This window comes from Cricetulus griseus, chromosome 2 (genome assembly GCF_003668045.3).
Source record: "Cricetulus griseus strain 17A/GY chromosome 2, alternate assembly CriGri-PICRH-1.0, whole genome shotgun sequence".
Taxonomy (NCBI): Eukaryota; Metazoa; Chordata; class Mammalia; order Rodentia; family Cricetidae; genus Cricetulus; species Cricetulus griseus.
The window spans coordinates 422,004,809-422,019,358 of record NC_048595.1 but is presented as its reverse complement, the minus strand read 5'-3'; the positions used below and the strand labels follow the sequence as shown (position 1 = coordinate 422,019,358).

The following is a 14,550-nucleotide window of genomic DNA, read 5'->3' as shown; positions in this document are numbered from 1 at the left end:
CCTGCAATACCCAAAACTGAGAGATAAGTTTGACAAACAGAAGTAGTTCCTGACTTATACACAGATTCAGATAAAATGAGGTAAATTGTTTTACAGAAAAGAATAATTTTCATCATTAATTTTACTGAATCACAATGCAAGTAAAAGTAGAATATACAACAGAAGTTTGCTGCTTAGTGTTGGCAAGGAATTACATGCCTTATATTTGCTTATGTAAACAAAGGTGTACATTGGGCATAAACAGTTATGAACCATGTCCCTTAACGTCACAAAGCTTAGTGTAGTCGTATTTAAGTTTAATAATACAGTGGTGTGTGTATGTATGTGTGCGTGATTATTAAGTTAGATCCTATATTACATCATTACTATAAATTGTTATTTAGGTACTCTAAGTATTTAGTGAGAAAAGTTTGAGACTCAAACATATTTAAGTGTTTAATGGGATTTTTCAATAATGACTGATACTTTTATTTTTACAGAATGCCATATTTAGTATAACCTTAACATATATTAGTAAAAGTCAGTTCTGTCTTGAGAAATTACTGAAAATAGATTCATACAATATAGTAAGAAAGCTCAAAGCTTCTCCTCTGCCAATTGATTAAATTACCAAGAGTCTATTTGTGTCTTTCTTAATTTACTTTGATATGTTTTCACAACAGACCGTGAGTATAGTGGAATGAGATTGCCTTGAACTTCTTCAATTATTTGACACACTTAATCACTGGTCACAACCTGAAGTTATGCCTCCTTGTTTGACTGTTCATTAAACTCATTCATTGTTTTTCCTCTCTTCCTTTTATATAGAAATATCAATCCTAAAATTTAATAAGTAGTTACTTTATTATAATGTTAGGGGAAAGAAAACTGTGATTATAAAACAGGTGTTCTCTTTTTTTCAAATAAATAATGAATAAATAAAAAAATTTACTGTTCTTATGTTACTAAACATAAGATAGACATAAATACAGGTGACATTTTTGGTATTTTATCAGAGTAAGGTCTCCCTAAGTTCTCCTGATTTTCTGATAATTATTTGTCCTATGTGACAGTAATTTAAAGCCTTTAGAGTCAACTATAGTGCAAACATCAGGTTACTCTTTTGTTAGTACATACTTCTGGGTCAAAAACCATCCTATAGAAGTTTCTTATATGAAAAATAAAACTAATGAAGTATTTTCTCACAACTAATACTAAACTAATATTTACACATTTATTATAAAATTAAAAAACTTTAGATAATATTTTAAGACAATTATAGCATTATTTCCTGAAAATATTTTGGTAGACATGTTTTTAAAATGTGACATCATATGTTTATTAGTATATTCATATGAATGTTAAACCTATTTTGTGGGTTAGTGTATTCCTATAAATAAAAACCTATTTATTCTGACATTTGAAAGTCAAGAAAGATATATGCCATGAAAGTAAAATGGCTATTTAAGCTAAAACACAGTAACTCTTCAGTATTCAAAGTTAAAAATGTATCATTCTCTTAACAGAATTGCTGTAGGAAGCTGGCTTTCAGATCTTTCATGGCAAAAAGTACCATCTAGATTGATCATGATTGTGTATTGACTGGAAACTTTAGTCTGTAAGCTTGTTTTTAAATTATTATTGTCTCTTTACTGAACCCTGTTTCCAAGAAAAAGCCAAGCTCTCCAATGTAATAATTCTAAGGAACAAATGTTAATAATAATAGTAGATTAATTCTGCTGAAGAAAGAGATTTTATGAGATTATTGTTCATCATAATACATTCTGATTCTATTTGAGAATATCCAGATAGAAGTAGAAAATAGAGAATTTGTTTCTTTCATGTGAACAGTTTGAATTAAAATGTGACTCCTGGAAACTAAGGTTGTTGGGTTTTTGTTTGTTTATTTGTTTGCTGGGATTTTTGTTTTTTTTATGATGTTTGAATATTTGAGCTATTACCTTGCTCCTCACATCTTTTCTTTTTTCAGTAGAACTTTTCCAAATCTAGACAGAAAAATAACCTTCTTTTCCTGAATAGCAGTCAAAATACTCTTTTCTTTCACCTAATGAAGAATTATTCCTAGAGCTGAAGAATATCACACAGTATCTCATGAGAAGGCTATTAGTAGACGAACTGTGCTCATTTTCCCATAGAAATCTGATGTTCAATGTTACTAGAGAAATCCTTTTCACAATCAGCCTTACATCTCCCTTATGCTCTGAGGAAGGTTGGATGGTTGGGTGATGAAAAATAATGAACTAGGTATTAGAAGAAGAAAAATGATCTAATTTCCCTTTGTTTTTGTTTTTCTTTTTTTCCCCTCCCCTTCAAGAAGTGGAACCAACAGGCAGTGAAAAGATTGATGATGGCAATGGAACTGAGTTTGAAAGTGGAACTCTTTGAAAAATGTAAATTAATCTGGAGGATTTTATACATGCAGAACCATCAGGTTCTCTAAATGTGCCACGATTATGCCTCAGCAAATGCTACTCTGCTCTTATGTATTCCTTCATTCATTCATTTCACACTAGTTTAAGAAAACTCCTAAATATTTAGCTTGGGCCAGTTATACAAAAAGGAGAAAATAACAATATTAAAAACACCTCGAAGAACTGTACAGGGAGATGATTCTCAAGGCTACAAAGGAACACGACTCTTCTTTCACGCTATTACACTCTGATGGTTTGGGATTTATTGGTTAGCAAAATGTCCTTAAGCTGCCATTTCCTCTGTCTTTCATATGAAAAAGTACCAATGAGAGATTTTTTTAACAATAAAATACAGTTATCACTTAAATTTTATTTTTAGTGGATTTTAATGGCTTATATTCATTATACACAACGATGGATTTCATAGCTATCTTATACAACTACATCACATACGTTTATTATCTTTACTCTTATTCTACTTAGTCTTTGCACACCTCCTATAAATCCATTTTGTCTCCCATATCTCTTCTTTACCTACAATCCCAATTTACCTGCATGTAATTCCTTGTCTTCCTCTATAATATCTAAGCTCTACACATAAGGAAGAACATCTGGTATTTATCTTCCTGCATCAGATATTTCAGTTAGCATCATTATTTCTAGTTGCATTTCTGGCAAATGACATGATTTTATTCTTATTCATAGGTGAAAAGAGTGCCATTTTGTATAAACAGCATTTTTTTCTTTATCCATTCGCCAGGGAGATCCTTCTATTTGCTACTTCCCTGTCTTATTCTGACTTCACATCGGAACGTATGCCTTGGATAACATAGCCATCCTGTCTCTGTAGTGGATAATATAAACACATAGAAAGTCATGGAAGGAAACTGGTTCTGAATAGTAGCTGATCCAATATCACATCCACATACTGGTTTTTTAAAAAGACTGTTGCTGGTTTTTCTTAGTTCGTAGTTGTAGTTGAAAACCATCATATGATTATTCTAAGATTATTTATCTACTGGACTCCAGAGGGAAACTCTAGGAGATATTAGGAAGGAAGGCACTATTTGTGTATCTAATTTCTTTAAAATAATATTATGGAGGAACTATTTTAATCTTTCTAAATAACCTAGAAGTATGTGAAGGAGGATCTTTATAGGACATGTACTGTGCCTGGGGACTACTTCAGATAATCAGTATTAATTGTGTAAAAGACAATCAAGTTAAATGTAGCCTTCATGGATTTTTATCTCATTTCCAGGTTCCAGTGCCAAACAAAAATGGTATAACATCTTGCTTTGTGTTACTCTTGATTGACCAATCTATTGATAACATTTCAGATGGGAGAAAATCTTTTGTAAAAGAACATTTAATCTTTGTCTTTTACTTTATGCTTATTACTAATTATAGGCTCTAGTGGACATCAGGTTGAATAAGTCCTAAGGAAGGCACATTTGAAAGAGTTTATCAAAAGTCTTGAGACTTCACAGTCCATGGTTGTGGAATGATATTTTGGGATTGTTTTAATGACTAATCATAGAAAAAATAAAGTAACAGGAGTACTATGAGATGATATTAATTATATCATACTCTATTATATTATAATATCCTTAAATAAAGTAATAATTATCATTCAATACCTAATATGTAATATTAAATCACATTATGAAATATTACAAGTGATATTATTATAAATTCAGGGTAAAGTCACAGTTGCTAAAAATACCTCTATCAAAATATTGAAGATTTGTCTATGTATATTAAGATTATTTATATATTAGGTCTGTACGTTTAACCTTTTGAAGCATTGAAATCAATGAAAATGTTTTTAGAAGTGTTCTGGCTCATAATATGACTCTAACATTGAAAATAATTTGAAAAATGCCTTTCTGGTAGCTAACATTTTTAAAAAACAAATTGATGGTTGGTTTTGTTTCCAATACAGAAATTCTAAATGGTGGAGTTTATGTAGACCAGAACAAGTTCCTGTGTTATGCTGACACCATACACTGGCAAGATATTGTTCGGAACCCATGGCCTTCCAACATGACTCTGGTGTCAACAAATGGAAGCTCTGGATGTGAGTAGCATTAGCTTATCTTGTCATTAGGTTTTTACATTTATTTATTTATTTAGTGTGTGTGTGTGTGTGTGTGTGTGTGTGTGTGTGTGTGTGTGTGTGTGTGTGTGTGTTTCTGTATGTCTGTCTGCCATGATGCATGCATGGAGGTCAGAATAACTTGTGTAAATCATTTCACTTCTTCCAGCATATAGGGCCTAGGGATTGAAATCAGGTCCTCAAATTTGAGGTCTAGCCTCTATCAGCTGAGCCATCTCAACAGCCCACATCACCCTCTCCAATGCCTTAATATGCTTTTACCTTGTGTTAGTCACCTTCTTGTTCAGCGTGCCCCTGATGATATTTTGGCATCCAGATCCGTTAAAAAGCTCAGTTATTTCTTCCTACACATATATGTCATATGGAAAAATGCTGTCCACTATCATTTTTTCTAATTACTCTCTTTCAGAATTCTCAATGCCCTGTTGGCAATATTGGGCTGTGGTGGTACACACCTTTAATCCCCACACTTGGGAAGCAGAGGCAGAGGCAGAGGCAGAAATAGGCAGATCTCAGAGTTCAAGGGATGCCTAGTCTATAAAACAAATTCCAGGACAGCCAGAACTACTCAGAGAAAGCCTATCTCAAAAAACAAAACAAACAAACAAACAAAAAACAATTCACAAAAATGCAAGATGAGTCATTATAGAGTTCATATACAAGAAACAATTTTACCTTCTTAGTTTTTAATCAGAAATAAACTACTGAATTCTCTATTTCGTAAAGGTATAGTACTACTTCTACCAGAGAGCACTTTCTATGTTAATAGTATTTAATATGATGGAATGATAAGCAAATAGTATCTGAACTATCATTAAAACCTCTGCCAATGATTATGTATGGAATCTCTTTCCTTTTTATACTGCAGGCTCTGTTGTCACACGTTTTTTATTATTATTGACATTTGTATGAGAACTGAATCATTATCAGGTATTAACTTGGGTTTTAAATTTCTCAATCTATTATTATATATTTCCCACCTGAAATCATAACTCTCTCCGCATAGTTTCATAATTATTTGCAATAGTGCTGATTGTGTTATGACGCTTTTATGGGAAATCAAACTCCAAGGGACAATTATTACATTTCATGATGGTCATAATAACATAATGAGGGAATATGAATGTATTTGATCAAAACTGACAGCTGTGTTTTTAATAAAAGGCTAGAATCCCTTTTTTGTGAAAGTGACATAATTTTCTTGTCATCTTTAAACAGAAATTTGTATGAAATTCTGCCTTTGTGGTTTTCAAGTTACTTACCAGGAAAAATTTCATTCCCATTCATTTGAATCTGCTTGTGCTAACCATGGGAAAGATGTGATTTAGAAATGGCTACTGTTTTTAGGAGACCATAATCAAAGAATATATTATGGGGCAGGGGTTGTATTGGTTGGACATGGGAAAGGCCTGCTGACTCTCAGCTTCTCAGAAAGACTAGCCTTTAAGGCATAAATGAGATCATGCAAGAATAAAGTGTGAGGCAGAAGCCAGAGGGAAATCTGCCCAACCCCCTCACAGGGCTTGAAGCAGGAAAGGTCCATGGGATTTGTCCACTTTCACAGATGGTATCGCTTTGTGCTCTTCTTCTTGAGGGCTAATTTGGACTGTTGTGACTATAATTAGGCAACTGTGACTGTGCTTTTTGTTTTGAATGCAAAAATTAAAAATGCAGACTGGGTGAATAATCAATGATCCTTTACAGATTAGCCATCTATTGTTGTCAAAATGTTATTACATATGAAGCTCTGGATGGTAAATCATGCTATCTCCTATATGATATTATATCTGACAATAATGAGTTAACTATTGTTTAAATACTAGTCTTCTAGGGCTTCATTTTGCTATTGGAATAAAAAAACAACGAAAAAAGATAAGCACTATGTGATCCCTCCAGTGTTGAGTCCACTGATACAGTCCACTTGCAATAATCACAATCGAAGGAACCAAATATAAATTGTAGCTGACAGGTAATGGGAGCTGCTGTTAGTTGACTTATAACTGTAGCTTTACTGGATGAAAGAGTTCTGAAGAGTCAGTACCCAGAAGTGGGAATAAACTCAATAACACTGACATACAAAATTTAAAAGTTAAAATCACAAATTTTGTGATATCTTTTTATCATAATTAGGAATAAATAAATGTATCAATGTATTTTAAATTTTTAATGAAAATAGATTCTTCTCTCATACAATACATTCTGACCACAATTTCCCAACCCTTCTCTGCTCCCAAACTCAAAAGCTACTAAGACCTAGAAAGGTAACATGGTTATAATCTGTAGTTTCTGTTTTCCACAATGTAGTTGTCACCACTATGTAGTCCAGTTCATATATTTGTAGTTGATGAAGATAATAATTTTAATAGGTAATTAATGGAAAATATATCTATTCATGTTCAAAACCTTCTAAACTTTTTATCACATAATTTTAGGAATCTGATGTATCCTCATTTGGCCCATGTACTTAATTGTTTTTCTTGTTACCAGTCCTAACAATGTGCTCGGTGGATGTTTTCCAGTGAAGTATGACCACAGCTGTGTCCAGAAACTCTACTATTGTGACTAACAGTAAACTAAACCAAATGACTTAGTACTTTCACTAAATTTATGCCTATTTTCCAGCATAAGTTTTTTTTTCTTATAAGAAATATTAATCATACTTTAAGACAGGCATCAGGATCATATTCAAAAAAAAACAAAAAAAAAACTCTTCCTGAGATGCAGGGATGGCTCAACATGTGTAAATGTGTAAATCAACAAATTTGTCCATCTCATAAATAGTCTCTAAGGCAAAAATCATGTGAGCATGTAATTAAATGCAGAGAGTCTTTGATGAAATCCAATACCCTTTTCTAATAAAAGCAGAAAGGGGCTAGCAATTGTGGGAATGCATCCCAACAAAATAAAGGATCTATATGTCAAAATTCTAGTCAATATCATGTTAAATTTGGAAAAACTCGAAGCATTTCCTCTAACATCAGGAAGAGGACAAGGATGTCCATTCTCCATTCCTATTCAATAATTCAAAATAGTGCTTAAACTCTTAGATTGGTGAGACATGAGAAGTAAATAAAAGGGCATATTTGTGATAAAGGAGTTCCCTGTTTGTCAATGAGACCTAAAGACTCAACAGAAGGTTCTTAGAGCTGATAAATTCTTTCAGCAAATATAACAATACAGAATTAAAACAGAAAACCACTAACTTCCCTATGTATGAATGATAGCCATACTGAAAATAAACCAGGGAAACAATCCACTCACAAAAATCCAACAAAACAACAGAGCACACCTGAGAAGAAAACTGTCCCTTGCCATGAAAACTTTAAGCCACTCAAGAAAACAATTTAGGTAGATTCCAAAAGATTACAAAAAATTAAAAACAAACCTCTTATGATCATGAATTGGTAGAATTAACCTAGTGAAAATGGCCATTTTAGCCGGGCGTTGGTGGCACACGTCTTTAATCCCAGCACTCGGGAGGCAGAGGCAGGCGGATCTCTGAGAGTTCAAGGCCAGCCTGGTCTACAGAGTGAGTGCCAGGTTAGGCGCCAAAGCTACACAGAGAAATCGTGTCTCGAAAAACAAAACAAAAAAAAAAAAAAAAGAAAGAAAGAAAGAAAGATCTTACCAAAAGCAATCTATGGATCCTATGTAATGCCAATTAATTATTAGGCCTTTATTCAAGAAATAGAAAAAAAAATCCAAAATTTTTATCGGAGGTTCAAAAATCCAAGGATAACCAAAACAATAGTGAACATTTCCAAAAAATTTTTCTTAAAAATATGTTGTGAAATATATCCTTGCAAAATATATACATATATTTTATGTATCACTCATAATACAAAAGTGCTCACCTGTGCATGCAAATTTGATTTCATCTTTAGTAAGTAGTAAAGTTATATGCTTGCCAAAAAAAAAATAATAAGTGACACACTGGAAGACAAATGTCACACAATTTCAATTTTAAGTGTAACCTAGAAATGATGAACTTATGGGAACAGAGAGCAGAATTGTGGCTATTAGGCTTCAATGTGAGTTTTTAACAATGGGGAAACGATTGGTTTAAGGATATAAAACTGCAGTTGGACAAGAGGAATGGATTTTCTGAAGTCTTGAGGTCTATTGAGAGCATGATAAATGTGGTTGATAACAATATGCTATATTTTAAAAGTTGTGAGATAGTATACTTTAAGTGTTCTCAAAACAAAAATGATGAATATGTGTGATATAACATGTTAATTGGTTTAATTTAGCCATGCCATTGTGAACATACTGTATTGTGTATCATAATTGTGCATGACTTTACTTATGAGCTAAATAAATGAATGAAAAATATTTAAAGAAATATATTCTTTGTTGAAATGCATTCAATATGTAACTGAAATGGTAAGGCCTATTGGACATATTTAAACTACTTATAATAATGCATATCTACCAGATATATCACATAAGTAAATTGTTTCCAGAATTAAATATCAGTTTACAACAGAATTATAATGGGAGATTGACAATTTGTACATAGTACCTCCTTTGCAAGAAGAATTAAATAAACTCATTTTTCTGTAAACAAGATGTTCAGACAACTTTAATTCCTGATATTTATTATTTTTCTTTTATTAAATCCCATATGCCTTAACAAATACTGTACCAGAACCTTGTACACTATGTTCTTAATAACTACCTTGAGCAAGAAGAGAATCAAGTCTGAAAATAGAATTTAACTAGATTTATTACAATATCACTTTTGTTACACCTTTGATATTACACTATTTACATGAAATAGATGTAGTCTTTTAATGTTGGACTTTGGCATACAGTTAAAATGCAATCAAGGCAAGTATAGACAACTTCAATTTATGTAAATTCATACATGCAATCAAATTACATGAATTTTTGAAATATTTTAAATCAGAACTTAAATTAGGGGGGAATGCAAAACACATTGGAAAGTGGAAGTTAATTTACATGAATCCAAGAGGTAGGAATTTGAAAAATACTGTAAAATAGATTTTTCACAAATTTCAAATAGCAAAACACTTTCTCAGTTCCTAAGGATTGTTCCTTTTTTAAATTCAGATACATACAACAGTCCTAACAAAATATTAGTTGACTGAACTAGCATACAATTTACGTATGTGTGTTACAATTCCATGTGTCAGCTCTGCTGTTAATTAGACAGTGAGGTCCTCAGATACTATTAAATAGAACAAAAAATATAATAAGATTAAAAAAAATCTATCACATCAAAGTTGGACAAGACAAACCAACAGAAGGGAATAAGCACAAGATAAGGCCCAAGAATCAGAGACACACTGATTCTCACTCTCAGGGATTCCCCACCCCGATCAAACAAACAAACAAACAAATGCCAATACGCTGGAAGCCATTATATACCCACAAAGAATCTGTGGCAGCCCCTTGCAGGTCCTTTGCATGCTGTCTCAGCCTCTGTGATTTCATGTGAACTTTGATCATGTTGAGTTAGAGAACCTTGTTTTCTCTGTGACCTCCATATTCTCTGGCTCTTACTTTTATGGCCTCCTTGTCCCAGAGTCTGAGGGGAGGGATTTGGTAGACACATCCCTTTAGTACTGACTGTTCCAAGGTCTCTCTCTACATAATGTCCGGCTGTGAATCTCTCTATTTGTTCCCATCTGTTGAAGAATGAAGCTCTCCAATGATAGCTGAACAAGGCATATATGGATGGATATAGAAGAATATCATTAGGAATCATTTTTATCAGTATTTTTTTAGAGCAGTAGTATTTAGTTTATCCTAGGTTCCTGGGATATTAAGTGTATGGTTCTTGGTCATCCAAGCTGTATCAGATATGAGTAAGATTTTGTTGAATGAGCCTTAAGTCAAATCAGATATTTAAGGTTGGTTATAGCTATGGGCCACCATTGCCCTAGCATATCTTAGAGGCACTAAGCACTAATCATTATAAATAAGGTTTTGAAGCTTCGTTGATGTTTCTATTTCTCTTTTGGTAGCACTCAGAGTATCTGCCTGTACCCAAGATGCTAGCACGTATGTGTGAAGGCTCTATGTTCAACATTTCGTGTACAATTAGTTATGCAAGTGTTATGAGTTTGTGGAAAGCAATCTCTGTCTTTGCAGCAGCCTGTATAGTTTGGAGGTTCCCATGAATCCCTTTGTCCAACAAAACAATTGGATGTAAACAAATTGCTGTACTGGAAGATTTGTCTGATGGCCAGTTAGGGCTCTGACTTATCTCTTAGAATCCTGTCTTTTCTTTTTTTTAATATAAATTTTATTTAAATCAGAAACAATCTTACTTTACATATCAATCCCAGTTCCCTCTCCCTTCCATCCTCCCATGCCCTCCACCAACCACCCCATCCCACCCCCCATCTACTCCCCAGGAAGAGTGAGGCCTTCCATGAGTGATCATCAAAGTCTCTCACATAATTTGTGGGAGGGCCTAGGCCCTTCTCTGTATATCTAGTCTGAGAGAGTATCCCTCCATGGGAATGAACTCCCAAAGTCCATTTGTGCACTAGGGATAAATATTGGTCCCATGGCCAGGGGCCCAATAGACTGCCCAGGCCTCCTAACTGACACCCACATTCAGGAGGCTTGGTTCAGCCCAATGCTGGTTCCCTGGCTTTACGACTGGGATCTATGAGCTCCCACTTGTTCAGGTAAGCTGTTTCTGTTGGTTTCCCCAGCATAGCCTTGACCCCTTTACTCATCCCTCCTCTTTTTCTACAACTGGATTCTGAGAGTTCTGCTCAGTGCTTAGCTGTGGATGTGTGCTTCTTCTTCCATCAACTACTGCATGAAGGCTCTATGATGGCATTTAAGGTAATCATCAATCTCATTATAGGGGATGGGCATTTAATGTAGCCTCTCTACTATTGCTTAGAGTCTTAGGGTCATCCCTGCGGATTTCTGAATATTTCCCTAGTGCCAGATTTCTCTTTAAACTTATAATGGCTCCCTCTATTAAGGTATCTCTTTTCTTTCTCTTGTCTACTGTTCCCCAGACTCAATCTTCCTGATCCATCATGTTCTCCTCCCCACTCATCTTCTATAGTGGGAAATCACCAATACGGAGTTGGTAGAAATATAAGGGTATTTAATAGGGAAAAGCCTTACTTACAGAGCGACCTAGCCAGCCGGCGTGGCAGCAGTCTGTATGCAAGCCCAAAAGAGAAACCGAAAGTGAAAACACAGTCACCCTACGCCTACTTAGGGGCTGGCTACAATCTTCTCCCTTTCTTTTTCTCCTAGCTCCCACCATCATGCTTACAATTTGCTCAGGACCTATTGTCCCTTTCTGCTTCCCTGAGGAAGCATGTATGTCTTTCTTAGGGTCCTCCTTGTTTCCTAGTTTCTCAGGAGGTGTGGATTGTAGGCTGGTAATCCTTTGCTCTATGTCTAAAATAGTTTTTAATTTAATTTCTTTAATTAATACTAATTTACATATCCATCCCCCCATTTCCTTACCTGCCTATCCTCCCAAGTTCCCCACCAACCCCTCTAACCCACCTGCAACTCATCCACAGGGATAGTGAGGCCCTCCACCAGGGACCTTCAAAGTCTGTCACATCATTTGGGGGAGGGCCTAGGCCCTTCTTGCTGTCTGGGCTGCAGTAGAATCCCTCCATAGGGAATGGGCTCCCAAAGTGCTCTAAGGCTAAAGACTGGCTCCACTGTTAGAGGTCCCATAGACTGTCTTGGCCTCCTAGCTGGTACCCACATACAGAGGGCTTGCTTTTGGTCCAATGCTGTTTCCCCAGCTTTATGACTAGGGTCTCCATACTCTCACTAGGTCAGGTCAACAGTTTCTGCAAGTTTCTGTAGTCCCATCTTGGCTCCTTTGCTCATCACTCCTCCCTCTCCACAACTGGATTTCAGTAGTATGGTTCAGTGCTTAGCTCTGGGTGCCTATTTCTGGTTCAAACAGCTACTGGATGAAGGCTATAGGGATGGTAGCCAAGGTAGACCTCAATCTCATTATAGGTGAAGGGCATCAGTGGCATCTTCTCCACCACTGCTTGGATTCTTAGTTGGGGTCATCCCTGTGGATCCCCTAAAATTTCCCCTATGCCAGACCTCTCGCCATACCTGTAATGTCTCCCTCTATCAAGGCGTCTCCTTTCTTGCCCTCCTCTATTCCTCCCCTGTCTTATCCTCGTGTTCTCCTCCCCCCTCTCCTTCTTCCCTTCCCACCTCCTTCCTCTCCATGCCCCCCTGGTACTCCCACTTTGTTCAGGGGTTCTTGTCCCCCTACAGGTAGGTGATTAAAAGTAGGAGCAGGTGGTCTTCCCCAGGGAAGACCCATCAATTGGTTGTCATGGCCAAAGTCAGACCTGAAAGCAGACATATAAGTAACTATATGTAATCAACAGTTTATATTAAAAATACATATGTATGTATTTTTACATATATGCATGTAATAACAATGAATGAAAAGGTAATCCATGAATTTGAAGGCGATCAGGGAGTTGGGTATGTGAGGTTTTGAAGGGAGGAAAAGGAAAGGAGATAAAATCTGCAATTAAATTACAAAGTCAAAAATAGTAGTTGAATTTATATAAAGCAAAAGACTCATCATGAGTGGATAAGGAATACATTTTGATTCAAATGAGTTATTAATAAATAAAAAGATTTATCAAGTACCACAAGATGATTTTCTTTTAAGTGTAACTTGGATTGTAGATAACATATATTTTCACACCTATTTGGTGTTTTCAAGCTCCTGTGTGAATTGGATGACAGCTACACTGACTCTGGGCAGTATTGCCCTATTGCATCCTTTCTGATTTGTTTTGAGTGTGGGAATAACTGTGGCTGCCCTGCTCTGCAACTGCCAGTCACAGATTTCATTACTGTATGCATGTCCTTCTTTTCCAGTGAAAGTGACCTCAAGGAACTCAATTGCACAATGGAGTAGTATTCTAGATTTTTATGTCCCTTCTCCATTTCCTCTAATAACTTGATATTTTAATAAAGCTTGAAGCAAAGAAAACTGCTTACAAGTAACGTGAAACCTTTTGAAGCAAAGACATTCAAATAGTTGCCTTTTAGTGACACTTTGAAAGCTAATGTGTGTATTCTCTCTCCTTTTTTGGCTCTCTAAACCACTTTGCTCCCAGTATTTTCCTCAGAGGTGGTATGGAGATTTCTGGCTGCCTCAGAGAGCAGAGACAGGGGCTGTCCTATCTCTATAGGGACCAGGGTGTAGCAGAATAAAGTAGATCAAACTGCTGACCTGCTAACAGAGCTGTTGAACCCAGATTGCTGTTAGTTGCTCTATGCAGCTCTTATTTAATTCTCCTGCCTGGGAAGAACAAATTATGTTCTATTTAGGGGTGATTCTTTTGCCAATTGTAGGTGCTCTTTTTAAGTAGGGAAGAAAAAAGTGGAGAGGAAATTATGCAGTGACATTTCTCTTAAAGTTCTATTTAAAATACAAGTAAAAGAAATATATAAAAGAAATAACAAGCATGGATAAAAAATGCACAAAGGAAAAGCCATCTTAAAAGTAGGTCCTCCAATCTGCTGCTCTTATTTTTCCCACTTCTTCATGCTTTATTAAACGAAGATTTTAATGTAAGATTCTTTTTTTAAGTAATTTTTTTTCTATAGAATTAATTCAGATTAATTGGAGCATTATATCTTCAGTAATAAGAAGTAGAATACAGCATTAAACTAGGAATCTAAATTATGTAACAGTGTATGTCTTCAAGAGTAACAAAATTGACTTGACAAGGAAAACTACAGCAATAAGCATAAATGATTTTAAAGTGAGGCAGCTCTGATACCCATCACTCCTACATTTCTCAAGTTCATTAAATCTCACATATCAAATTGGAAATACTGTCATTTATTGACAGTAGAATAAACAATGCCTAAAGATCGGGATGGTTGTTGACAAAGGTATCTGCCTACTTTTGTCCAGTGGGAAAAATTAATATTTATTGATATTCAGTTTATATATTTTTGTGAAACAGAAAGTCACTTAACTACCACAACATTTTATAACCAAAT

The 14,550-nt window shown here is 35.1% G+C and overlaps 1 protein-coding gene and 1 long non-coding RNA gene across 2 annotated transcripts in view; one reads left to right on the top strand and one right to left on the bottom strand.

Moving 5' to 3' along the window:
* The window catches only part of LOC100760475 (receptor tyrosine-protein kinase erbB-4), a 658,968-nt gene that overhangs the window by 305,151 nt on the left and 339,267 nt on the right, over window positions 1-14,550 (top strand). The window contains exon 4 of the mRNA XM_035438839.1: window positions 4,357-4,491. Within this exon, the coding sequence (XP_035294730.1) occupies window positions 4,357-4,491 (135 nt within the window). The remainder of the gene's footprint in view (window positions 1-4,356; window positions 4,492-14,550) is intronic.
* Window positions 9,242-11,707, bottom strand: LOC103161368. Its single transcript, XR_003481518.1, has 2 exons — window positions 11,657-11,707; window positions 9,242-10,214 (listed from the first exon to the last, which is right to left on the bottom strand). It is a non-coding gene; the product is annotated as an uncharacterized LOC103161368 (long non-coding RNA).